Source organism: Carettochelys insculpta, chromosome 18 (genome assembly GCF_033958435.1).
Source record: "Carettochelys insculpta isolate YL-2023 chromosome 18, ASM3395843v1, whole genome shotgun sequence".
NCBI lineage: Eukaryota > Metazoa > Chordata > Testudines > Carettochelyidae > Carettochelys > Carettochelys insculpta.
In genome coordinates, this window is record NC_134154.1 from 5,189,599 (window position 1) to 5,215,759 (window position 26,161).

At 42.5% G+C, this 26,161-nt stretch overlaps 1 protein-coding gene across 2 annotated transcripts in view; it reads left to right on the top strand.

Annotated features, from left to right (window-relative positions):
* CIT (citron rho-interacting serine/threonine kinase) overlaps positions 1 to 26,161 on the top strand; it is a 116,033-nt gene that overhangs the window by 56,161 nt on the left and 33,711 nt on the right. Inside the window, exons 16-22 of one of the 2 annotated variants that reach the window (XM_075013019.1) lie at positions 10,557 to 10,697; positions 11,084 to 11,209; positions 15,860 to 15,955; positions 18,098 to 18,214; positions 18,869 to 18,978; positions 21,728 to 21,902; positions 23,781 to 23,978. In XM_075013019.1, the coding sequence (XP_074869120.1) occupies positions 10,557 to 10,697; positions 11,084 to 11,209; positions 15,860 to 15,955; positions 18,098 to 18,214; positions 18,869 to 18,978; positions 21,728 to 21,902; positions 23,781 to 23,978 (963 nt within the window). The remainder of the gene's footprint in view (positions 1 to 10,556; positions 10,698 to 11,083; positions 11,210 to 15,859; positions 15,956 to 18,097; positions 18,215 to 18,868; positions 18,979 to 21,727; positions 21,903 to 23,780; positions 23,979 to 26,161) is intronic. The other variant, XM_075013020.1, reaches the window with a different exon arrangement.

The window sequence follows — 26,161 nt, forward strand, 5'->3', positions numbered from 1 at the left end:
GACCAATAGTCAACATATTCATAAAAGATTTGGAGACAGGTGTAATTGGTGGTGCTAAAATTTGCAGATGATATAAAATTGCTCAAGATAGTTATCTCATCAACAGACTATGAAGAGCTTCAAAGATATTTCCCAAAATTGTTGACTGAGCAACAAAATGATGGATGAAATTCAGTGTTGATAAGTGCAAAGTAATGCATATTGGAGAATATAATCACAACTATACTTCTTCATCGAGTGTCCCCGTGGGTGCTCCACAATAGGTGTCGGGCTCGCCCGGCACTGCAGATTGGAAATCTTCCAGCAGTTTCTCCTGGATCGCGCATGTGCTGGCGCGCGCTGCTCCCTTCCGCATCCCCAGCCACGTGTGCGATCTGGTCCCCGCCAGTTCCTTCTCAACCGCCATCAGCTGCAGACGGAATCCGCTCAGGCTACGGCCAGAGTCAGATTAGACAGTGTTTCTACGTGTAAATTGTTGTTTCTTTTTTAAAAAAAAAAAAAGGAAGAGAGGACAAAGAGAATATCCAAAAAAAAAAAAAGAGAGAGAGAGAGAGAGGAGCGGAGAAGAAGAGTGGACGTGAAGGCCAGTAGGCCACCCGTTGCCTTGCAGGCCGGGGTCCGCGATTCGGGGAAACAGGCACAGATTAGGTGCTAGGTACCCTATTAACAGTAAAAGACTCACCGCGATGGCTTCTTCAGGCTTTAAAAAGTGTGAGTCCTGCCATGAAGCTATGCCGGCATCCGATGCCTGGGGGAATCACATGTTACCCAGAAGTGTTCCCACTGTGCTAAGCTCACAGCCAGGGCCAGGAAAGACAGAGAAATGCGTCTTAAAATGCTCTTGTTTGATAAGGCCCTCCAGCCAGATGTGCTGGAGAGGCAATCAGAAGGACCCTCGGGGTTCCACAAGAGGAAGGCAGCTTCTCTGACCCCCTCGGTGCATTAATGGAGGAAGCTCTCCCCAGCTCGATCCCTGCCGGCAGTTTCAGCGAGCTGGACGGGCAGAGCACACAGCCCCCAGCCGCATGCTCAGGCAAGCGGCACCGTGGCAGCGCACGTGGCAGAGTCTGAGCCTCCGATTATGAAACAGCCGGCACGCGCGGTGCCTAGAGCGTCGGCCAGGCAAGCTCCGGAACCGGCGACACCGTCACAGGTAGCACCGACCCCTGCGGCACCAACGGTGCAGGGCCAACAGGCACGGAGCCTGCAGGCACAGGAGGACGTTATACACACGGCACCGCAGCTGAGCGGGCCGAGCGCAGCGCCGACAGCGGGGCCGAGATCCCTGGCGCGGGAGGGGGCGGTGCCAGCCCTGCAGGGGAGGAGAAAGGCAAAAGCAAAAGCCCGGCACCGCAGCCCTTCTCCGGACAGGGCTGCGCTGCTGCTAACAACAAGCCCTCCCCCTGTGCTACACACACCGCCCAAAAGGCTTGGGTCTCCACCGGCCTATCCAGAACCTCCTTCTCCGTTCCTCCAACCAATGTCACCATGGCTTGGGCCACCTTCACCCTTTCTGGGATTGGATCCACTGGAGTACTATCACAAACCAGTGTCACCGCTATCTGTGTCATCGCGGAGGTCTTGCTCTCCCAGACATCGGGGGTACACACCCCGAGAGTGGTCCAGGTCTCCATCCCCGGGCCCGTGCCCGTGCTGCCATGGTCATTCTTATCATGCTGGACACAGACACCCCAAACCTACACCCAGGGGCAGGTTCCCCCCGGCCATCCAATACCCCCGTGGACACTCCCGTTCGGGGACGGAAACTCAGTTATCTCAGGGGGAGTTAATTTTAGAACCCCGAGACTTTCCTTCGCAATCCTCCAGCGAGCAGGTGTACCATCGCCCACAGGAACCTGAGAGTTCGAGGGAGGTTTACCCTAGTGGTTCCTCCTCATCCTCCCCAGATGAGGCCATGGCCCCCGGGGATGTCGCTCCCCCGGATGACCTTAAACAGTTTCAGGAGCTGTTTAAAAGGGTGGCTTTCACGCAAGGCATTCAAACGGCAGAAGTGCAAGAGAAACATCACAAACTCCTGAAAAATTTGAGACCCCCAGCTTCATCCAAAATTGCTATCCCCCTGGACGAAGCCATTATGGAGTCAGCCACTACCGTATGGCAGACTCCGGCCTCTGTTCCGCCTATAAACAAGAGAGCGGATAAGAAGTACTTTGTCCTGGCAAAGGGCATGGAGTTCCTCTTCAGTGACCCACAACCGAACTCATTGGTGGTCGAATCGTCCCAGCAGAGGTCAAATACTTCTTAGCACAAATCGGGAGGATCGGACAAAGATGCCAAGAAGCTAGAGCTGTTTGGCAGGAAGGTATATTCCTCTTCCACCCTGCTATTGAGAGTGACAAATTATGTGGCACACCTAGCGAACCATAACTGTGATAATTACTCCAGGCTTACTTCTCTCATGGATTCACTTCCGGAAGATAAGAAGCCAGTGTTAAAGGCAATTGTGCAAGAGGGCTACGCAGCTTCGAGGACGGGAGTCCAGATCGCCCTGGATGTGGCAGATACGGTGGCACGCTCAATGGCTACAGCAGTGGTCATGCGTAGAGAATCCTGGCTCCAGACATTGGACATCCCGAGGGATCTACAGGTGAAGATTGTGGATCTTCCCTTCGACACGCAAAAGTTGTTTGCAGACTCAACCAACTCGGTCCTCCACTCCAGTAAGGACTCGAGAGCTACACTTAGAACCCCGGGTATTTATACCCCTCCATACAGGAAGAAAAGATACTACCCTCAGCAAAGACGCTACCCATACCAACCACAGCATGCTCAGTATCAACGGGGCTATGACCAAGGGCGACATCATCATCAGCAACAGTACAGAACTCCCAGGCGACGTTCCCAACAAAGCCGTAAACCCTCGGGACAGGCCCAAAGGCAACAAGTTTGACGGGCATGTCGAGGGCTGCACTATCACTACCATCGCGCAATGCCACTCTCATCTCATGTTCCATCATCGCCTCAGACCGTTTCACTCCCAATGGCAAAAGATCACTGCAGACAAATGGGTGCTGGAGATCATAGCCACGGGTTACGCGATCCCCTTCCAGTCGCTCCCACCGACGAAGCCTCCCTCCAGGCCCCACCTCCGGGATGCTACCTATGAGGCGAGGCTCAAACAGGAGGTGGACTACCTTATGTTCATGGGGGCGGTGGAAAGAGTGCCGGAACAATTCCAGGGGAAAGGGTTTTATTCATGCTACTTCCTCACAGAGAAGAAAACAGGAGGCTGGAGGCCCATCTTAGATCTTCGGGGCCTCAACCGCTACTTGTGCAAGCAACGTTTTCAGATGATTACAGTCACCTCCATACTCACGGCACTGGACGATGGAGATTGGTTTGCAGCCCTCAACTTACAAGATGCTTACTTTCATATAACGATCCACCTGGCACACAGGCGCTTCCTCTGCTTCATGGTCAGCAAGGAACACTTCCAGTACAGGGTTCTTCCGTTCGGCCTCTCCTTGGCCCCCAGAGTCTTTACCAAAACCTTGGCAGTGGTGTCAGCCTACCTACACAGACAGGGGGTATTCATATTTCCATACCTGGACGACTGCCTATTGAAAGGGACCTCGAAGGCAGAGGTCCTATGCATGATCTGCGTCACAGCAGACACGTTTTCTTTGCTGGGCCTAGTCATCAACCTCGCGAAGTCAAAGACCGACCCCACACAGGACATAGAGTTCATAGGGGCACGCTTAAACTCTATCACAGCAAGGGTGTACCTAGCCGATGCCCGCTTTCGCGCCATCAGTTCCCTGGTGCAAGTCATTACGTACAGCCCCGCGGTGCCGGTCTTAACGTGCTTACAGCTGCTGGGCCATATGGCGGCAGCAACATTTGTGGTACAGAATGCCAGATTGCACGTGTGAAGCCTGCAGCATTGGCTGGCGACCGTCTACAAACCGGCATCCCACAGTGTTCACAGGGCGGTGTCGCCCATGGCAGAGGTACGCAGATCCCTGGCGTGGTGGGTAAATCCCAAGAACTTGCTAGCAGGGGTGCCCTTTCACCAACCACAAATTTCTATTTTTCTTACTACCGACGCCTCCCACATAGGGTGGGGAGCACACATCGGCGACAAGGTGACGCAAGGGCTACGGTCCCCTGCGGAACAGTCACTGCACATAAACATACTGGAGCTCAGAGCAGTGTTCAACGCCTGCAAGCATTTCCGAGACCACATATATGGCAAAGTAGTCGGGATCAATACAGACAATACCTCCACTATGTTTTACATAAATCGACAAGGAGGAGCCCGATCCTGTGCCCTATGTGCGGAAGCAGTCCGACTGTGGAACTGGTGCATTGCCAACAACATAACGTTGAAAGCCTTGTACTTGCTGGGCGCTCGCAACGTGAAAGCAGATCAGCTGAGCAGGCGCTTCGCACTCATGCATGAATGGCAGATCCGCTCTGATCTGTTACGACCGATCTTTCATACATGGGGGTTTCCCCAGATCGATCTGTTTGCCACCCAGCACAACAAGAAGTGTCCCCAGTACTGCGCCAGGGCAGGAGTGGGGCGGGGGTCCCTGGGGGACGCATTCATGATTCCATGGAAGGGCCCCCTACTTTACGCGTTCCCCCCCACAGCGCTTATCCACAAGGTCTTGCAGAAGGCCAGAAGGGAGAGAGCTCGCATGATACTAGTAGTCCCAATGTGGGATCGGCAGCAATGGTTTCCCTTGCTTCTGCGCATGTTGGACTGCCCACCGCTCCCTCTACCGGTGGCGCCGGACCTACTCACGCAGGCCCAGGGGTCCATAGTGCACCTGAACCCTCAGAGTCTGCGCCTACAAGCATGGCTAATCCATGGCTCAGCTCCCTAGAAAGTACATGCACGGAGGGAGTACAACTCCTGGAAAGTAGCCGAAGGACCTCCACCAGGAAGACTTATAAGCAGAAATGGACTTGATTCACAGCCTGGTGTTCCGCCAAGCAGTTAGCTCCCCTTGACGTTCCTATACCAATAATACTTGAATACTTATTGGACCTCAAGAGGGGCGTACTTTCCTTATCCTCGCTAAAAGTCCACCTCGCCGCTATATCAGCCTTTCGGCATACAGAGGAGGGGCCCACGATATTTGCCCATCCTATCGTTACCAGGTTCTTGAAGGGGTTGGTAAACCGGTACCCCCCTCGGAAACCGCTTCCACCATCGTGGAACCTGGACTTGGTGCTCAGCACGCGCACGGGTCCACCTTTTGAACCATTAACCACGGTTCCCCTACGTCTCCTTACGATAAAAACAACCTTCTCCTTGCAATTACGTCAGCTCGCAGGGTGAGTGAGCTCGCAGCAGTTATGGCAACGCCACCCTGCACAGTATTCTCAAAGGAGGCGGTAACCTTACGGCTGCACCCAGCCTTTGTTCCAAAAGTTTCTTCAGAGTTCCATCTTAACGAACCAATAGTTTTACCCTTGTTTTACCCGAAGCCTCACAGCCCTGGGAAAGAGGCACGCCTACGCCTCCTGGACGTGAGGAGGGCATTGGCCTTGTACATAGACAGAACTAAATCCTTCTGGAAAATGGACAGGCTTCTAGTGTCTCTCGCTCCCAGGTCAAAAGGGAAAGGCCTCTCTTCACAGAGAATTTCAAAGCACATTGTGTCCTGTATAAAAATGTGCTACGAGCTTTGAAAGACTCCTTTGCTGGCCCCGCCTAGGGCTCACTCCACCAGGGCGGTGGCGGCGTCAACAGCCTTCTTCAAGGGCATCGCGTTGAAAGACATCTGTAGAGCGGCGACCTGGTCATCTTACGACACCTTCGCCAAGCATTATGCCCTACATTGGGTATTCCAAGAGGATACCCGTCTGTCGACAGCAGTCCTTTCGGGGGCAAGCTGCACATAAACCGATTACCCACCTTCTTTCTTGGGTTACTGCTGGGTAGTCACCTATTGTGGAGCACCCACGGGGACACTCGATGAAGAAAGAGAAGTTACTCACTGTAGTAACGATGGTTCTTCGAGATGTGTCCCCGTGGTTGCTCCACCACCCGCCCATTCTCCCCGCTTCGGATCTCTGTTTAGTGTCTTTCAGGAGCATCCGAGGCAGTTGGTCAAGGAACTGGCGGGGACCAGATCACGCACGTGGCCGGGGACGCGCAAGGGAGTGGCGTGCGCCGGCGCGTGCGCGATCCAGGAGAAACTGCTGGAAGATTTCCGATCTGCGGCGCCGGGCGAGCCCAACACCTATTGTGGAGCACCCACAGGGACACATCTCGAAGAACCATCGTTACTACGGTGAGTAACTTCTCTATATAAAATGAAGGGGTGTAAATTAGCTGTTACATTCAAGAGAGATCTTGGAGTCATGGTGGATAGTTCTCTGAAAACATCCACTCAATGTGCAGCAGCAGTCAAAAAAGCAAACAGAATGTTGGGAATCATTATGAAAGGTATACATAATAAGATAGAAAATATCTTATGCCCTTTTTTGTAAATCCAAGGTATGCTTGCATCTTAAATACTCTATGATAAGCTAAACAGTAACAAGTCTCCAGGACCAGATGGCATTCATCCAAGGGTTCTGAAAGAACTCAGATGTGAAATTGCAGAACTATTGATGGTGGTTTGTGACCTATCCTTTAAATCAGCTTCAGTACCCAATGACTAGAAGACAGCTAATATAATGCCAATATTTAAAAAGGCTCTAGAGGAGACCCTGGCAATTACAGACCGGTAAGTCTAACGTCAGTACTGGGCAAATTAGTAGAAACAATAGTAAAGAATAAAATTGTCAGACATGTAGAAGAACATGAATTGTTGGGCAAAAGTCAGCATGGTTTCTGTAGAGGGAAGTCGTGTCTTACTAATCTATTAGAGTTCTTTGAAGAGGTTAACAAACATGCAGACGGGGGGGATCCAGTGGACATAATATACTTAGATTTCCAGAAAGCCTTTGACAAGGTCCGTCACCAAAGGCTCTTACGTAAATAAGGTGGTCATGGGATAGGAGGAAAGATCCTTTCATGGATTGGAAACTGGTTAAAAGACAGGAAACAAAGGGTTAGAATAAATGGTAAATTTTCACAATGGAGGCGGGTAACTAGTGGTGTTCCCCAAGGGTCAGTCCTGGGACCAATCCTGTTCAACTTGTTCATCAATGATCTAGAGAAAGGGGTAAGCAGTGAGGTGGCAAAGTTTGCAGATGATACCAAGCTGTTCAGGATAGTCAAAACCAAAGTAGATTGTGAGGAACTTCAAAAAGATCTCAGCAAACTGAGTGATTGGGCAGCAAAATGGCAAATGAAATTTAATGTGGGTAAGTGTAAGGTAATGCACATTGGGAAAAATAACCCTAATTATACATACAATGTGATGGGGTCAAATTTAGATACAACAGATCAGGAAAGGGATCTTGGAATTATAGTCGATAGTTCTCTGAAAACATCCACGCGTTGTGCGGCGGCAGTCAGTAAAGCAAATAGGATGTTAGGAATTATTTAAAAAGGGATAGAAAATAAGACGAAGAATATCATACTTCCCCTATATAAAACTATGGTACGCCCACATCTTGAGTACTGCGTGCAGATGTGGTCTCCTCACCTCAAAAAAGATACTGGCGTTAGAAAAAGTTCAGAAAAGGGCAACTAAAATGATTAAGGGTTTGGAAAGGGTCCCATATGAGGAGAGGCTAGAGAGACTGGGACTTTTCAGTCTAGAAAAGAGGAGATTGAGGGGCGATATGAGAGAGGTATATAAAATCATGAATGGTGTGGAGAAAGTGAATATTGAAAAGTTATTTACTTGTTTCCATAATATAAGAACTAGAGGACACCAAATGAAATTAATGGGTAGTAGGTGCAAAACTAATAAAAGAAATTTTTTCTGCACACAGCGCACAGTCAACCTGTGGAATTCCTTGCTGGAGGAGGCTGTGAAGGCCAGCACTCTAACAGAGTTTAAAATAGAGCTTGATAAATTTTTGGAGGTTAAGTCCCTAAATGGCTATTAGCCAAGGGTAAAGTATGGTGCCCCTAGCCTTCAGTCAAAGGCTGGAGACAGATGGCAGGAGACAAATTGCTTGATCATTGTCTTCGGTTCACCTCCTCTGGGACACCTGGCAGTGGCCACTGTCGGCAGACAGGATACTGGGCTGGATGGACCTTTGGTCTGCCCCAGTATGGCTGTTCTTATGCAGATGTGGTTGCCTCACCCCAACAAAGATATATTTGAATTGGAAAAGCTTCAGAAAAGGGTGACAAAAATTATTAGGAATTTGGAACAGCTTCTATATTAGTAGAGATTAAGAATGGAACTTTTCAGCTTGGAGAAGAGATGACTAAGTTGAGATATGATGGTGGTCTGTACAATCATGACTAGTGCAGAGAAAGTAAATAAGAAAGTTATTTACTCCTTCCCTTAACACAAAAACTAGGGGGTCACCAAATGAAATTAATAGGCAGCAGGATTAAAACTAACAAAAAGAAGTATTTGTTCAAAACAATGCATAGTCAACCTGTGAAACTCCCTACCATAAAACTTTTTGAAGGTCAGGACTTTAATGGGGTCAAAAAAAACCCAAAAACACAAATTCATGGTGTTTGTTATAAGTTCATCAAGGTCTATTAGCCAGGATGGGCAGGGATGGTGTCCCTAGCTGCTCTTTGTCAGAGCTGTGGTGGATCACATGATGATTACCTCTGGGGTCCTTAGCATTGGCAACTGTTGGAAGACAGGATACTGGGCTAGATGGGTTTTTGGTCTGATCCAGTATGGATGTGCTTACATTCCAAGTGATTTGCTTGGGTCTATAGAGAGAGGGAGGGACATTAGCAGAGATGAGACTTAGATCTCTGGAATTTCTTGTTCTGTCTCTGACCTCGTATAGCCATTCTAATATTCTAAAGGCAAGGGTGGGGCTGGTGAATTTTTCACAAGGCTTTCCAGCAAAAGCCAATGCAGGCAGGAGGTGTACTCTATTTTTAAGTCAAGAATAGAATTAGTCACAGCAAGAGGGGAGGGATGTCAGAGGGAGAAAGTGGGGGTGGAAACTGGTATCTGAAATCAGACTTCTCAATATGCTTTCTTCTCTTGCAATGTGTCAACAGTGTTTATTTTTACAAACGAAGCTGAGTCAGACCAGGAATAGTGAATAGAAATTCTAATTTAAAAGGCCAGCATGGGCGTACAACATGTAACATGCTATCCTAACCTTTTATTTCTGGAGACCTGGGTTCATGTCTTGCTAGTTTAATAGTGAAATATATTTTGGTATTGACTTACACTCCCAGCATGCTTTGGTATTATTAATCATAAAACTGCTTCTCAATTAGCAATTTCTACTCTGTCGATAGATCAAACGGTGGCATGCAGGAGAGTGGACTAAATGAGCCATTGAGGTCCCTTCCAGTTCTCTGATTCTATGATGAGGTGTAATGACAGGAATAGGGTATATAAGCAACTGGAGCACGTATACATAATACTTACATTGATGTAATCAGTGCTTGCAGACTCACTTTAATGGGCACTGAAATACCAGTGCACCCCAAAGCTATATATAGGAAAACATTGTACCATCTAATATATTGCTAATGGTGGTTCTTTTGGGGGAGCACAGAGAGCTACCCACTTCATGTCTGTCTCGGAGTATCTCAAACCCACCTCCCTCAACTCGTCTGCTGAATGTTTTGTCTTTCCAGAGCTGGGGCTTCATTAAGGATAATGAATCTGCAGTGTGAACATTGAGGTCAAAACAGTATGAGGTTGTCGCCTTCATCTCAGTCCTTCAGACACACCACCAGTTTTCATCACTACTGTCTTGTTCCAAGAAACAATGTGACTCAACACACTGTTCTCTGAGCACTTTAACAGGAATACATGCATGAATTTTGTCTCAATGGATTAGGCTGAGTTTGTGGACTAGGCTTGAGTGCCAGTGCAAGCAGAGCTGTAGGGTTATTTGTACAAGAAGACAGACCTGCAGTTCTCCTTCACTCATGCTCTTTCCAACATTTGCAACAACAGGTGTGAAGCTTGGAACAGAAGGTTCAAACTTGAATTCAAAGAGTTTAAGGCCAAAAGGGACCACCAGATCATCTAGCCTGACCACTGTCTCAGGCCACTAAACTCCAACCAGCCAGTATAACGTCAGACATCAACCAGAATTAGACCAAAGTATTTTTTCCCATGCTGCACCAGTGAAAATACCCTGAATGCTGTGGGGCCGAGGGAACTGTGGGATAGGTTCCCAGAATGCAGTGCTGCAAGTCACTGTTTGGCATTTGAGTGTGGCAGCAATAAGACAACTTTGTGGGGAGGTGAGGATGCTCCAATTTGAATTTTTAAAACACAGTATTACAAAGTCAATTTTAATAAATTCAAATTTTTCGTGGTGTACATGTAGCCTAAATTCCCTTAGATGATTGGATATTTTGCTAATTCTAAGCTGCCTAGCCAGGCTTTTATAAATGTTTTATTCAGAATGCTAAACCTCTGAGGTTACCATCACACTCTCCCTACATCTGTTACTATGAAGACTTTTGTGTTTGTGACTATACACGTTTACTTTTTTTCCTTTTGGTTTAGGCTGTGAAAGCCAGCTCTGAGGCAACTGAACTTCTTCAGAATATCCGCCAGGCAAAGGAGAGAGCAGAGAAAGAGTTGGAGAAATTACAGAATCGGGAAGATTCTAATGAAGGCATGAAAAAGAAATTGCTTGAAGCAGAGGTAAATAGAGGATTTCTGGCTACACTGGACTAGTCCAATTGGATGTAACTGGGCTTAGAAAACTCTGCCTGGAAAACCTCTTCATCCAGTGATCCATATAACAGCTTGTCAGAGAAGAGAGATTGGAAAATAGTAGTTGATTTTTTATTCCTTTATAAATGTATTTCTCTGAAGAATGCTTAATGGGAGCTTTTTTGGTGCTATTTTCTATCTGGTTTCAAGATGAATATGTGCCTAGGGCAAATCATTGGGAGTGGGGATGATTTTGGATGCAGAAGAGGATCACATACTGATGACTTCAGCTGAGTTTTCCTAATGTCTGCTCAATGCTATCTGATAATCAAAACTTGTTCAGCCTTAAATGGTAGTTCATAATTGCTCTGCAGGAACGGCGTCATTCTCTGGAGAATCAAGTGAAGCGATTAGAGACTGTAGAACGCAGAGAAAATCGACTAAAGGAAGATATTCAAACTAAATCTCAGCAGATTCAACAGATGGCAGACAAAATTCTGGTGAGCAGGGATGAAAATGAAAGATAAAGGGAAGAGAAAGCCACAGGAAGAGAGGACATAATGACATGAAATAGGGTGGGGATTATTGATTAAGAGAACTGAATGTTTGAAATAACTTCAGTGCAAAAGTCTTCTGTCTGCAATGTTAGTTATAAATTAACTCTTGACACCTGTGGATCTATGCCCTCTTACCAAATGACTTTTTTAAAAATCCCAGTTGTCACAAGAGGAAATTTTTAACCTCAGTTTTATTAACTCGTTGATATGCAATTCATTTCCTAATGACGGTTTCAAAAGCATAACCTTCTGAATGCCAGTGCAGGGTTGTGTAACAATGGCATCTTTATTATTTAGCTTTTAAATCCTTTGCAATTTAATCGGCGTTTTAATCTATCCCACATGCTTGTATTTTGTGGAAGAATGCAGTTAATCATCAGAACGGTTTTTCTCTTAAAATATTTGTCAGAGATCCATTTTTACCCACATACCTTCCCCAGTATAGTTGACAATTTCTTGTTTTTCTTTTCATTGTTAGATCTATTAAGTCTTTTTGGTTAATTTAGTCTAAAAGAAACACCTCCCTGGGGGGGAAGCCATATAATGAGGCAGATAGACAAATGTGCGCTTCTCTGACAAGTTTCCTTCTACAAATACCCATTTAAACAGTGGATTTCCTTCTGCAGCATAGGATGTAGGACCCAGACTTGTCAATAACAAGGAAATGGGAACACTCCACACTTAGTGGGACTGCTTGGGGCAACCTACTTGGGAATACTCCTCACCCAGTGAGACTGCTTCCAGAGACCAAATATATGTTGCACACATCTTTCCTAATTGTTGAGTTTATCAACTATCTTTTCTTAAGTTATCGGTTTGCAGTGCCTGAAAGAGACCCAAAAGATATATTGAAAAATAAAAATTATTTCCCACTAAAGGAGGATGGAATGGCAAACCTGACTCCTTTTTTGGGAAATGAGATCAGGGTAGTACATGTTTTGCCTTCCCTTAATAGCCAGCCTTATCATTCCAGCATTGAGTTTAAAACAGCAGTGCTATTCTGAAAGATGGGTAATTAGAAAAATGTGGGGTTGAAGGAAAAAGGTCTCATTTGGTGTCATTTGTTGTTTTTAGCATGAATGGAGGTCAGATGAGAGTGTAATCTAGAAAAGAGAGAGAGATGGATCGTCCTCCCCTCCCACTCTTTCTCTCTTTTGGCTACTGCCAGGCAAACTAACAGGTTAACAGGTAGTACAAAAGAGAAATATCCCCTGTAGCCCAGGGAGAATGTAGAACCTTATCTGAAGTTGATGGGTGATCCATAATTGTTCTGAGAAATAGCTGCATTAATGGATTTCAGATTCAGAACACTTGAGGCATATAAAGATGCTAGAACGAGTCCTTTTGCAGTATTCTATCTTTTAGCATCAGGGTGTTGGAAGTGGAAAAAAACACTGCTTGCCAGGGTACAAAGCTAGCTTTGTGTGTAGAGACCATGTACTACTTTGTGAATTGTTGTATAATCTTTTTGTGTCTACTGAGGCATTTTTGTTTGAATATGATTTATTGTTTATAAAATGGAAGAAAGTACAGAAATGTCATTTTACTATTCCCTGGGTCTTGTTTTGGGTCTGTAGTATGTCCATAGTTACACAGAATGTTGGAGACCATAATGCCAATATGTAACACTAAGACAAGCAGATCTGATATTGTAGGTGGTCTCTTCCTTAGGTCCTTCCTGTTCTGAATCGGAGCGATAATTCTCTTTGTGGGGCTAAGGAGAAAATGAATTTGGTTTTTGCTGATTGAAGATAGAAGGGGGTTTGTTGTTACAGTATCTGGAGATTTTGCTCTGCAGTTTGGTGAGATCTAGTCTCTTCTGAGGAAGGTGTTCCCTCCTCTCCCCATCAGTTTTTTTCTTTAACCATAAATGCCTTGTTTTTCTCCTGGCGACAAAACAACTGACAAAAGACATGCATCTGAGGATAGCTTAGATGTGGACAGTTTTCTTCTGTTGGCAGGTCCCTGTAGTGGACAAGGGCCTTTTCTCTGATTTCTGCCACAGTAGCAAAGCGTATGGGGGGTTGAGCTGAGTCAGTTATATATCTATCTGAATACTCCTTAATCCCATGAGACAGCTGTTGAGCACTTGGGGTATTTTTACAAGGATTCTGATGAACTTTTCTTGGCTACATTTACATGAGAGGCTTTATCTGGAAAAACTGGGCTTTTGTTGGAAAAACCTGCAGAGCATCTACATGCAAAATGTGCTTCAACAAAACTAGGCCCATCTGCTGGCAGCGTTGTACCTCTCCCTATTCAGGTATATCACCTCTCTCTCTACAATGTTCTGTTGAAAAAACAGCCTTGTGGCTGCTCCTTAGCCCTTTACTTGACAGATAGGGTTTCCAGTTCACACGGCAACCCTGTTTGCAGAGCTTCCGGTCAGCTGATCTGTCAAGAATGGCCTGGGCAGTCTGGCTGCTCTCTGTTGACAGAGCAGATTGCTCTTTCAGTCTGCTTTCATGTGTAGACTCAATCTGTTGGCAGTAGTTTTGCAGGGAAATCCCTTCCAACGTTCACTTCTATCAACAGATGCTTCTTGTGTAGATGTAGCCCTTGAGAGCAATGGGGAGACGAGGATGGGGTTTAGATGTGGGAACAGGTATGACCTCTGTTTCTTCTGGTTTTGTAAAAAGAGGAGAGAGTTAGGTGGTGAGCTGTCAGAAGAAATGGATGACGACTTCCTCTGAAGGAATTAACTCTCCTAGTTGTACTTGATGAGGCCTGCTGGTCTGTCTATAGATGAAGAGAGTTATAGCATGGAAATGCCGAGTTCTGAATCATAAAAAAATTAAGGTCAGTTTATCCTTTGCTGCTTGGGAGTATGGATGGTTGTTCTCAGTGGCTATGATGAACAAAATGCAGGCGTTGTGTAGGGGGAGCTGAATAGGAAATGCTCGAGAACATTATCTGTAATACGAACCTACATTTCTGTGCCCACACTGCAAAGAGCAACTTCAGGAGCTGACAGAAGTTCTCCTCCAGCATTATTAGCCTGGGGTGGTAACTTTGAAGATGCTGCTGAGCTGGTTGTGTGGGTCACTATTACAACCTCTACTGTATGGCCCAATGTGAAAGCTGAATCAGCCTCTTGGTACTAGAAGAGCTTTTCCAACCGGGGGGGCAGAGGGGAAATAAAGTACTGTCCCTTCCATGTGGCAGTTCAGGGTACTAAATGTTGCAGGAGCTCTATTTTTGTAGCCTAGTTGTGTAGCAGTTGATGCTGTGTCTGGATCAAAGGAACCTTTTTGGCTCCCAAGGTGGTTTCCTGAGATAAGAGAAAAGGGGATCAGGGAGAGAAAATGCATATATGTCAACTTCAGAAATGTCAGCAAATTTTTCTCTGCTGCATAGATTGGATGGAAGGCAGGCAGGAGTTCTGGAGGGATCACAAAACTTGGAGCTTGGCTAAGAGCCAATCAACCCAGGTTCCAGGACTTGATAGGTCTGGATCTGCCTCCTGTGCTCAGAAACTGTTGGAATGGCAAGCCTGGGTGTGAAGGAGAATAATATTCTCTGCAGTCCCAACTACTGAGGGCAAGCATCAAGAAAGGAGACTATATTTACCATAAAGACCAGCTACAGAGAACAAAAAATGCCCCTCTCTGCCATACTGTGAAACATAGGGCTACTTTTATTCAGAGCTGTACTTTGTGTGACTTATGTTTCTTCATCCTTGTGAGCAACTCAGGGAAGAAAAAAACCAAAACCAAAACAAACAAGCAATCAAAAAACATTGTTGCCACCTAATAGAAATCATATAAGACACTTCTCACCTTTAAAGCAATTTATAAATATTTTTCCTGGCACCAGCCATGGAGGGAGGATAGAATCAAGATCTAAATTGGTATCAGGATCTCTTGATGATTACCTGTTCTGTTCATTCCCTCTGGGACACCTGATATTGGTCACTGTTTGAAGACAGAATACTGGGCTTAATAGACCTTTGGTCTGCCCCAGTATGGCTATCCTTATGTTCTAAGTGATTAGTCGAGGGCTAGAGAGGAGGGGCAGAAGACATTACAAGGAATAAAATTAAATACTCAACACTTATATTTCCCTCATTATCAGATATCCATGCATATATTTGAAACCTTCACTAGTGAATCTGATGCAAAGGAAGTTAAAGTGATTAGCAAGATGAATGAGTTTCTGTTTACAGTTTCAAGAATCCCATCACAAATGTATGAGGTATTTCTAGCTGCTCATTGTCACAAATTATTCTGGCTATGTTTTGAGGAATAGCTTAATTATTTTGAACAAAGTTTGGAAGGGGCAGTACTGACTCAAGAAGCAGATCTTGGTGCTGCCAGAATCGACTAATTTTTTTCAACATTTAACTACCCTTTTTATTATACTACCTAACACCAGAATAGGGCAACTAGCGATTTATTTATAAGTTTACTGCTGGTGAAATATGCTTTCATAATGGTATCTTATACAGCTGAGATCCAATGTGTCATAGAATTACATTAGAAAGCCTTAAAACTCGATGGAATGAGCATTTTGTATATGAACAGTGTATATGTATTATACATTCTATGCATTATATTTCTGTCTACATCTGACTTAAATCTTTGCTGTGCTCAGGAGCTGGAGGAGAAGCACCGTGAGGCTCAGCTGTCAGCACAGCATCTGGAATTACAGCTGAAACAGAAAGAGCAGTTCTATGAGGAAAAAATCAAAGTAAATATTCCTTTCCATTACCTTCACAGTTCCTTTTTTAGGTTCATTTAGCTCTAGATAATCCCTAAACAGCTGCTTGTCTTCTGTAAATGGAATGAAATCTGAATAATTCTGCCTACATGTGCCCATCATGCGCTTTCACCTTTTGAGTGCGACAGTGTTATCCATGTAGGTTTTGGAAGTGAGAGCTATAAGAATCCATGTGACTGTTAAAGGACCATTCTTTTAGAACAGGTGATTATTATTCAGTACTGGTGGGCAATGAGACCTTCAAAAAAGTTTTTAATTCTTTCTGTTGATCGTACTTTGATCTGAAGAGCATTAAAATGACCAACCCTGGAAGTTTTAAATTTAGCAAACACAAAAACACTTTTGAAATTCCACCTTTTGGGGATGTAACATCTACCAGTGAGTCCAGGGATCCACCCACTCTGAATTTTTCTCTTCGCTAGGATATTTTAAGATTTGTAACAAACAGTTGAAAACATGGTTATAGTAGACACCACCTAAAATTAGGAAAGCCATAGAGAGAGACAGGATTATTTAGTAGACTTCAGAACTTATCTAAAAATCCTAGTTTTTCATTCAGCAGAAGTATTCTTTAAGGATCTCTATGCCTTCCAAGTATGAATATTTCCTACTCTTTATCATTATGATTTATTACATTTATATAGCACTGTAAATTTACACAGCATTTACAAATGGAACAATGTGTTCAGTGGCCCAGAAAATTAAGACTGAACTTCAAACAGCTGTCCGGGAGAGAGTGTCTATGGTTGTGTTAAAAAGAGAGGAGGAATTTCTTGAAAGAAAATACTGAATGGTGGAGGGCCCATGGCAAATTAGAACAACCATAATTTCCAAGGAGTGGAGGGGATCATGATAGCAAGCATGAAGCCAAGAGCTGGATGTTAGAAAGGAGAACAAAGAAATGGTAAGGTAAAATGATTGAAAAGCATATAGAGAATGGGAGGAACAGTAGAGGGAAAGAAGAGCCGTAGTATAAATTGGACAAGATTATGTGGGCTTTGTGAATGAGACGGGATGCCACTGAAGGGGTCTAGGAGACGGAAAGCATATATTTGGAGCAGAAATAATAGCAATAGGAGGAAATACTATAATGAGAATCTGGAAATGGGTAGGAAGAGAGAGAGGTTGAATTTTATGGGCATGGTAGGTACTAAAGATACCAGAGTTAGCAGCAGACCTAGTGAACAGAGAAAGATTATGCAAGAAGATAGTGGAAAGGGAGTAGAATGTGGAACAGATTCAGTTCTGGAGATGGGGAGAGAGAGAGTTTGAAATGGTGGTTCTTCCAAGAGGAGATGTTTGAGGAGTCTTAGAGTAGAAAGGACAGACGAATTAGAACGGTTGGCTGTCTAAGTCCAATCGTTGCTGTAACAGCAGTCCATAAAATCCAGTCCTCTCGGTCCTTTCATGGCTAGGTTACTGGTTTGAATCCAGATCAGTAATCTCTGAAATTTATTGTAGTATGAGAGCTCATTATGTATTTTGCTATTTGGTTTATTTAAAATCATCCCTCCAAAGCTGTGGATGTATATGATGGGTATTGATTAAAAAAAAAAATCTCTGCAACCGCTAAAAGGAGTTTCAGTCCACTGCTTAGTGAACAAGTTTTGGTATCTTTCAGGTTGCCACCTTACCTGGCACCCTTGTTTTATGTTTCAGCGGAGATGCAAAGGATTAAAGTAGTTCTGGAGGGTGAATTGCCCTCTCACACCTACATGTGGTTCTTACAGGTCAGAGTTAAGACACATCAGTGAAGTAATGAAAGGCAGTGTACATAGCCACTTTCCTGTGCCATATTTATTTTGTGGCGAGAGGAATTAATTTTCCCTGTATGTCCAGCTGGCATATTTTATGAGTGCTTATAATGAAAGACTGCTTAAATAACCCCAATAATTCTTTTTATTCATTTAAACTTAACTTTTTCACATAGCTGAGCACACTCCTTAAAGCTTGATGTCCCAGGCACTTCCTGAATCTAGCTTACCCATCGAGTTTTCCTTAGGAAGTGATTAAGTCCCTTCACTGAATGTATCCTTTTCCTGGCTCTCTTTCTGACTGCCCTTTGGTTAAGAAACAGGTTCAAAGTGAGAAAACTTGTTTCATTTGCTTTAGGTGCTAGATGCTCAGATGAAGAAAGATCTTGCTGATAAGGAAGTGCTTGAGAATATGGTGCGAAGACATGAAGAAGAAGCGCGTGAGAAATGCAAAATTCTGGCTGAGCAGAAGGCGGTAGGTGCAAATGAACCAGAAATGAAACATTTTCAAAGTAGACATTTTAAACCTCTGACCCAGTGATGTTCTTAAAATAGTCTCCAGAATTTACTTGGAGCAAAAATAATAGTAATAGTAGGAAAAGTTATAATGAGAATTTGGAAATGCTGGGGGGGAGAGAGAGAGAGAGAGAGGTTGACTATTATAGGCATAGGCAGTACTAAAGATACTGGAATTAACGGTGGAGCTAGTGAACAAAGAAAGATTAGGAAGGAAGATATAAGGAAAGGAGTAGAATGAGGGATGCTGCTGCATCTTGTAGCTGGAGACTTCCTGGGGAATACAGGGAAGTATGTTCGTGTAAAGGGTTTTTCTAGTTTGATAGCTATCCTTTTAATTCATGGTGCTGAAAGAGTCATCCAGGCCTACCTTGCAGTCCAGTTCACAGTTAACATGGGAGCTTCCTGCTCTTGATCTGTAAGAGTCTGGAAAGCAATTACATTTGTCACACCAATCTGTAAAATCTAAATAGGTGATTGCTTCTCTGTTTTCTTGTTCACGCAGTCTGATGCTTTGTTTCTGAACAGTTTCTAGAAGTGATTTTTAAATGCCCTCATGCTGAAGTCACTACGTTTTGTTACATGATCTCAAAGACTGACTGCTCTTTTTCAGATGATCAGTGCCATGGATTCAAAGATTAGGTCACTGGAGCAGAGAATAGTGGAATTGTCTGAGGCTAATAAGCTGGCAGCAAATAGTAGCCTTTTTACACAGAGAAACATGTAAGTAAAGGAACTGCTATCACTCTTGCATTTACAAAAACAAAACTAACCCCATGGTCAAAGCGATTGCTTGTGCTTGATCTTCAAAGTAATAGGGTACAGTATCAGCCACAATGATTTTATATATAAATGCTGGCTGCAGAAGGGCAGGAGAATCCCTGCTATATGGCTTTTAACATTGGTTCCTCTTCAAATCTTCCTGTCAATGGCCAGTCTAGCCTTTTTAGGGACCTTACTTTAACATCCATGGCAACTCCCACAGGGTTTTCAATTGAGACCTTTTCAGTAACTACGACATCAGCAGCTGTCCTAGAGGTAACTCCTTGTTTTAAAAAATGAATAATAAAATCCTGAGTCTCTTGTTGCTGTTTTCTCAAATCTCTGATTCAATCTAAGAACTGGATTTTGATTCAGATTATAATTTAGGTGCTTTATTTTCTCATGAAGAAAACTATTTTCTTTTATTTTTCCTAAGTGATTTTAACCTCTTTTAATGAGATTCTACTTTAAAGGGTAGGAAAGAGTATAAGATACTAAATATCCTGTACGTAGACAAAAGCAGAGTTAATGTGAGATATTAGACTTATCAAAGTTTGGCTGTCTGGTGAAATATGTGCAGACCATCAGTTGCATAGTGGAATGCTGGGTAGTATACCTATGGATAGCAGTTTTTAGAGCTAGCTGTAAAAGCAAATGGAATCTAGCAAAGATGAATTTTGGCATAGAATCTCTTCAAACTCTTATTATACCAACAGAGATGTAAAGTCATGAATTTTTCTTAAATTTCTAATTTCTGTCAAGCTCTTCAACCTGAACAGGCTGAAATAATCAACCAAATTAATTGTTAAATATATTTGAGTTTCTTTATGCAGGTGATTATACTCTTGTTATATGCACCCTATTTAATTATCCAACAAGTTTGCAGAGGATGATAAAATATAACTTGTCATTAATCTGAAGGATACAGAAGTCACCTATCACTAGTCTTGAACTGAGTATAGTAGTAGATTTCATTTATCTTGAAACACTGTTCTTGTTAAGTAAAAGAAAAAAAAGTTTACCAGAATCCAAAAGGGGTATTCTATCAGTTGAAATGGTAACTTGAGAACCAGCATGGTTATCGTATATTAGACGAAAGCTCCATGTTCATCATGCTGTAATGGTTTCTTCCTTGATCATTTGCCAGTGTATCAGAGTTGGAGAAATTTTAGACACTTTGGAAGTCTTATGGATATTAAATCATAAGATAGATTGGTGGCTGGATGCTACAAGGATGGGCATAATTTAATAATAAAATCTACTGCTGTAAGCACAGTTAGCAGGACTAAATGCATTCTGTGGAAGGAATTCACCAGACTAAAATCAAAAAGCAGAGGAAGAAATATAATGACTTAAAAGAATTCAGCTGATAGTGACTTTTGTCAAATATTCATGTTGCGAAGGAGTGGTAAACAAATTGCTTTGGCAAGTCAGTAATGGTGCAGCAAATTTGGAGTCAGTCGTGTTATTCATTAGGACAAGTTAAGTCTTTGTAAGCAGAAACTGTATATCTTACAGATAAAACTAGCAAATATCGCATTACTCCAACCTGCGAAAAGGCATGTAAATCTTTGAGTGAACCATATTTGAATCCATTAAAGTGAGCATTCTCAATATGGACAATTAGTGCCTTCAAGGAACTGTGGAGTTCTGCTAGCCTTTGTTCTATCAGTAGCTAAAAAGCTAATGAATAGTTCTGAAGGAGACAGAATCATTTCTCATTCTACTGTTTCTCAGGCTACTTGGACAGTTACAGCTACCAGTAAGCAGTTGAGGGAGGTTAAAAAGGGGAAAAGGTAATTTTGTTTTTATTGAAGCACAAGACTGTGACTCAGAAGACTTGGGTTCTATTTCTAGCTCTGCTATGTGATCCTGGCAAGCCCATGTAATTTTTCTGGTAGGGCGATAATACCTATTTCAGTGTTTTTTTTTTTCTGCATGTGTTCATTTATATCTGTAAACCTGAAGGGAAGAAATTATACACTTACAAAGTTGTCAGATGTATTACACTAAAACTGTAGGAAGCCACCACTAATTCAGAAAGACCTTTTCTACTGTTTTTCAAATTAGGGCATCTAATTATCAAGCCTTCAGTGTAAAATAGATCATTGCTTGTCGCTGATATTATCATATTTTGAATTTTTTGAGAGAATAAGGCTGTGTCTACAGGACAGCCTAACCTCAAAATAAGCTATGCAGTAGCACCCACCGTATAGTCATAGCCCAAGTAACTGTGTGTTCATTGCATACATGAGAGTTTAAGTCAGGGCAAAAGACTGCCAAAGTGTTATGCAGATTGGAGTCCTAGCAAGTTTCCAAGGTTTGGAGCTAATCTGCATGCAATGAAGCGAGTTATAGTTCCTTTGATCTTTAATTTGGAAGTCTAATGTATAGATGTTACTGCTCGCAGCATTCACTTTGCCACTTTTTCCCCAAATGGAATAACGAATGATAAGGAAAAGGGTGACAGCTTAGAATGAATTGTTCATCATGCATGTAGGTTTCCAAGATTTGGTGTTCACCTTTCTCCATGTACACACAAACAGCACGCAAAACCTTATTTTTCCCATAGAGGTGATGTGAAATTTAAAATAGGAAGAGCTAATTTTGATGTGATCCCATTCTGCATAGTATGGAACTTTTATGGCAATGAAACTACATGATCTAACTATAACTTGATTATGCCTTTTCTTGTTTGTTTTCCTATCAGGAAAGCCCAGGAGGAGATGATCTCAGAGCTCAGACAGCAGAAGTTCTACTTGGAAACACAGGCTGGGAAGTTGGAGGCACAGAACCGAAAACTAGAAGAACAATTAGAAAAGATCAGTCTTCAGGACCATACTGACAAGAATCGTCTGTTGGAATTAGAGACTAGATTGCGAGAGGTGAAAATTTAATCCTTTGCAGTCTGATGTGGTTGGGCATATCCCATTCCAAGGAGTACAGTGAGATTTAGAATGTGGTAGTGTTTTCAGGACTTCAGGGACAAAGATGAACTGAATGACTCAATTTTGCTTCATTTTCTGTAACAGTAGAAGCATACTGCTTCCTGAAAGGTGTTGAGCCTGACTATTTTGGGTTTTTGTTTCTTTGACTGGCTAAATCTGAGTTTCTAGATCAGCTTGCTTTCTTAGAACCAAATTTATCTTTTGTATAACATCATTTAATAGTGTCCAGGTATAATGGTGATGGCCATAGTATATATGTTTAGTTAGGTAATTTATTTCTTTTCATTTGCAGACTTGAAGATTTAGGTTTTTATAGTATTCTCAAATAAAAAGGACAGACAGGTAGAAATAGGTTGGAACCCCTCATATTCCCAGGTTAACTTCCATTTTCCTTCCATGCAGTGCTTTTTATAATTCTAAATGAAGACAGAGAGCTCCAGTTTGCTTAAGAGGTTTGGCATGACCAGTGTAATATTTTTAATGCTAGACATTAGTGCAAAGTCTTCTGGCAGGCCTTTCTTTTAGGGATTAGCAATATTATGGGGAGATTCACTTGCAGTAATGTAAGGACAAGTATCATAGTGGTAGCTGTGTTATTCTGTATCTGCAAAACCAACAAGAAGTCCTGTGGCAAAGACCCACTGCATCTAAGTGGGTCTTTGCCCACAAAAGCTTATGCTCCAATAAATCTGCTAGTCTATAAGGTGCCGCAGGACTTGTTGCCGTAATATCATAAGGGCCATGTCTACACTAGCCAAAAACTTCGAAATGGCCGTTTTGAAGTTTACTAATGAAGCGCTGAAATATATATTCAGCGCCTCATTAGAATGTGGGCAGATGCGGCACTTCGAAATTGACGCAGCTCGTCCAGACGAGGCTCCTTTTCAAAAGGACCCCAGCTACTTCGAAGTCCCCTTATTCCTATGAGCAAATAGGAATAAGGGGACTTCGAAGTAGCCGGGGTCCTTTAGAAAAGGAGCCCCGTCTGGACGAGTTGCATCAATTTCGAAGTGCCATGGCTGCCCGCATTCTAATGAGGTGATGAATATGTATTTCAGCGCTTCATTAGTAAACTTCAGAATGGCCATTTGCATGGCAATTTCGAAGTTTTTGGCTAGTGTAGACGTAGCCAAGGAGTCATTCATCTTAAAGAAAGTATTTTAGCTTAAAGGTGATGTTCGGAAGAAGGACTTAGAAATGAACTATCAGCAGGAAACTAAAATGGAAGTTTTTCTTTAAATTATTTACCATGATAAATAGGATATGCCATGATGTTGCATCACTGCAGCAAATAGGTCTTTCTGTAACAAGAGTCTAAAGGGAAGTTGACATATGAATGTAATTGAACAGTATATAAAGACACTTTTATATATTCAAAGTAATATCAGTAGTTTCTTCTTACAGATCCTCAACAGCAAGATATTGGCTTTCAGCTATAGAAGCTAATCACACAAATTATACGTTGACTTTCGTATTCTCACAATTATTTAAATCCGCTTTTGATATGTATTTACATCGCAGCCGACATTACTCTTGTATCTTAGTTTTAATTTCTCAATGTAATATAGTTTTATATTTGAAACTTTTCAAACCAAATGAGTGTTTTCAAGTGATGGGTGAAGCAGTATCTCATGGATACATATTCTTGGGCCTGATTTTTAACTAAGCTATCCATATCTGACATTACACTGGAGAGTTGTCATGCAAAGAGTGCAGTTCTTGGTAGGCCTCTAGTTTGCACTACACAAATATAACAGCTGTGCTCTCCATTTCCTTAATAGTAAGTCATATTGAGCTGCTGCTGTTTGTTTCCAGGTTAGCTTAGAGCATGAAGAACAAAAGCTGGAATTGAAACGGCAATTAACAGAATTGCAGTTGACTCTCCAGGAAAGAGAATCTCAGATTTCAGGGCTTCAAGCTGCACGATCAGCCCTAGAAAATCAGCTCCGTGAGGCTAAAACTGAATTAGAGGAGACTACAGCTGAGGCAGAGGAGGAGATTCAAGCTCTCACGGTGAGTTCTATACTTCTGGATTAGTATTGATTGGACAGAATGTTCGATGCAGCTACGTAATAAGTGTCTAATTTAAATTTTGTTTTTAATTTTGCAATGCAACATATGAAATGCCCTTGGATTGAGGAAGGAGAAGGGACAGCTAAATGTCAGAGTTCTTTGTCTCTCAAAATATACATATGCTTGTTGTTTGTTTTCCAGTTGTGCGAAAGCAGATAGGTTCTCACAAGAACATCATTAATTTACTTGATAAGCTTAAAGCCCCACATTAAATTATTCGAATTGTGTAGGACTTTGACTTTCTTCTCTTTTTTTTGTTTTTAAATTCATGTGTGACCTTTGAAAGTAGTTCTCTTTCAAAAGGAATGTGATCACAAATGTTTTGATATTTTCTCTATAATGAGTTAGCTAACCCTGCTCTCCTTTTAAAGAAATCAATTAAATACAGTTGTTGCTTCTCTAATTTTATTCCAAAGTCTGTTCCATAAAGAATTGCTACTTTTATATCTCTTGTATGGTGTATAAATGACATAAAATTCAGTTGGGGGAAAAAGATTTTCCATGCCCAGTGAACAGAACACTAAATTGTATGCTTATGGTTGCTATTTTGAATACAAAAAGATGCTTTTATACTGTTGGATTTTAAATAATGTTTGCTTTGCGAAGGCTTGCTATTGCTGTGGGAGGCAAAGAAATAACTGACCTCTTACTTGAGCTGCTGGCTATCACTCATCAAAGCATCAGTCTTCAATGACCTTCAAATCCAGTTATTTTAGAGTACTGGAAATAGGTTGTTGCCCCAATAGAATCAGGTGAAAAAGAATCTCATTTGCATCCTTATCCCTGCTGTTATCACAATCGGATAGGATGGGGGTTCAGCTGAAGACTGGTGTGTATATGCCAATGCTGTTGGATATCCCAGGGGTGAGGAGGAGATCATTCACTCAGAATTGTTCTAAACTGGTATATGCTGAGTAATATATATTAGGAAAATACAATAGCAATATGAGTGACTTAGAGTAATTGAATAGGGTACATCAGCAGTTCATCTCAAATACAAAGCAGTTTTATTTGCTCTAAAGTAAGAGGGTCCCACTGAAATTTGAAAACTTGGAAGAGTTGTTAGCTACCATGCCCACCAAATGGTAATGTATTTGATATTTCTTTCTACCAAGCCATCAAAACAAGGAATATGTGTGGTCTGTACTTGCTCAGGCAGGTATGACCACACCTGTTCTGCTGAAATGGTAGTACTTTTGTGGCAGCTTTTGTAAGATTCCAGTCTGGCTCCACCATGTCTCTAGGGGGCTGGGATATTATTTGTTTTGAGGGTCTTTTTGCATTGCCTGTTCTGGTCAGATTACTTGCTGAACAACTTTTCCTGTTGAGTCTGTAGGCTGTAAGGAAAATGTCTTGAATAAAGAAAGGGGTATGATGTGCTAGTGCACTAGCCTTTTATCAGTTAAGGTTTGACCTTGCATATGACATTAGTTACAAGTTAAATCAGTTTGACAGTCTGAGTGAATCTTGAGAGAGGCCATGAGGCTGAATCATGAACTTTGCTTTATCATGCTTTGCTTGTTAATAAGGAAGTAAAATGATGCATGCATTATTTCATTTCTAAAAATGCTTTGCAGCTTTTAATACTTTGGACTCCATTTTCCAAAGAAATCATTATTTAGTCACTGTCTGGGAGAGGCTTAAGACTAAACAGGAGTTCCTCAGGTTAGAGTTGAAGCAGATTGGCAGAGCTGTCAGTGGAAGCTTACATGGTGTTTCTTTGTAGACTTTTCTTTGCAAGTATTAAAATATATGTAGTATATTAAAAACATGTTACATGTTGTATTAATCGAGGTGTGGAAGTAAAAACAAACTACTCAAATTATCTTAAAAGAGATGAAGGTACAGACGTAACATTTAAATGGTCACTTACCGTGGAGACCATTTAAGACAGAATGTTTTGCATCATCCAGTTTGTAAGTCTGTTGTACATTTTGCCAAAGTAGTTCAGAGTCAGGAGCATGAGTGTGGTTTGATTAAGTAGGATGTGACTTAATCAGTCCTTGCCACTGCAGAATGCTTTCATAGCCTGCAACATCTGTCTTCCAAACTTTGCTTGCTGGTAGATTGTTCTGCAGTTTATTTAGCAACAGCTGTTGGATTCTAATTCTAATGTATGAAAA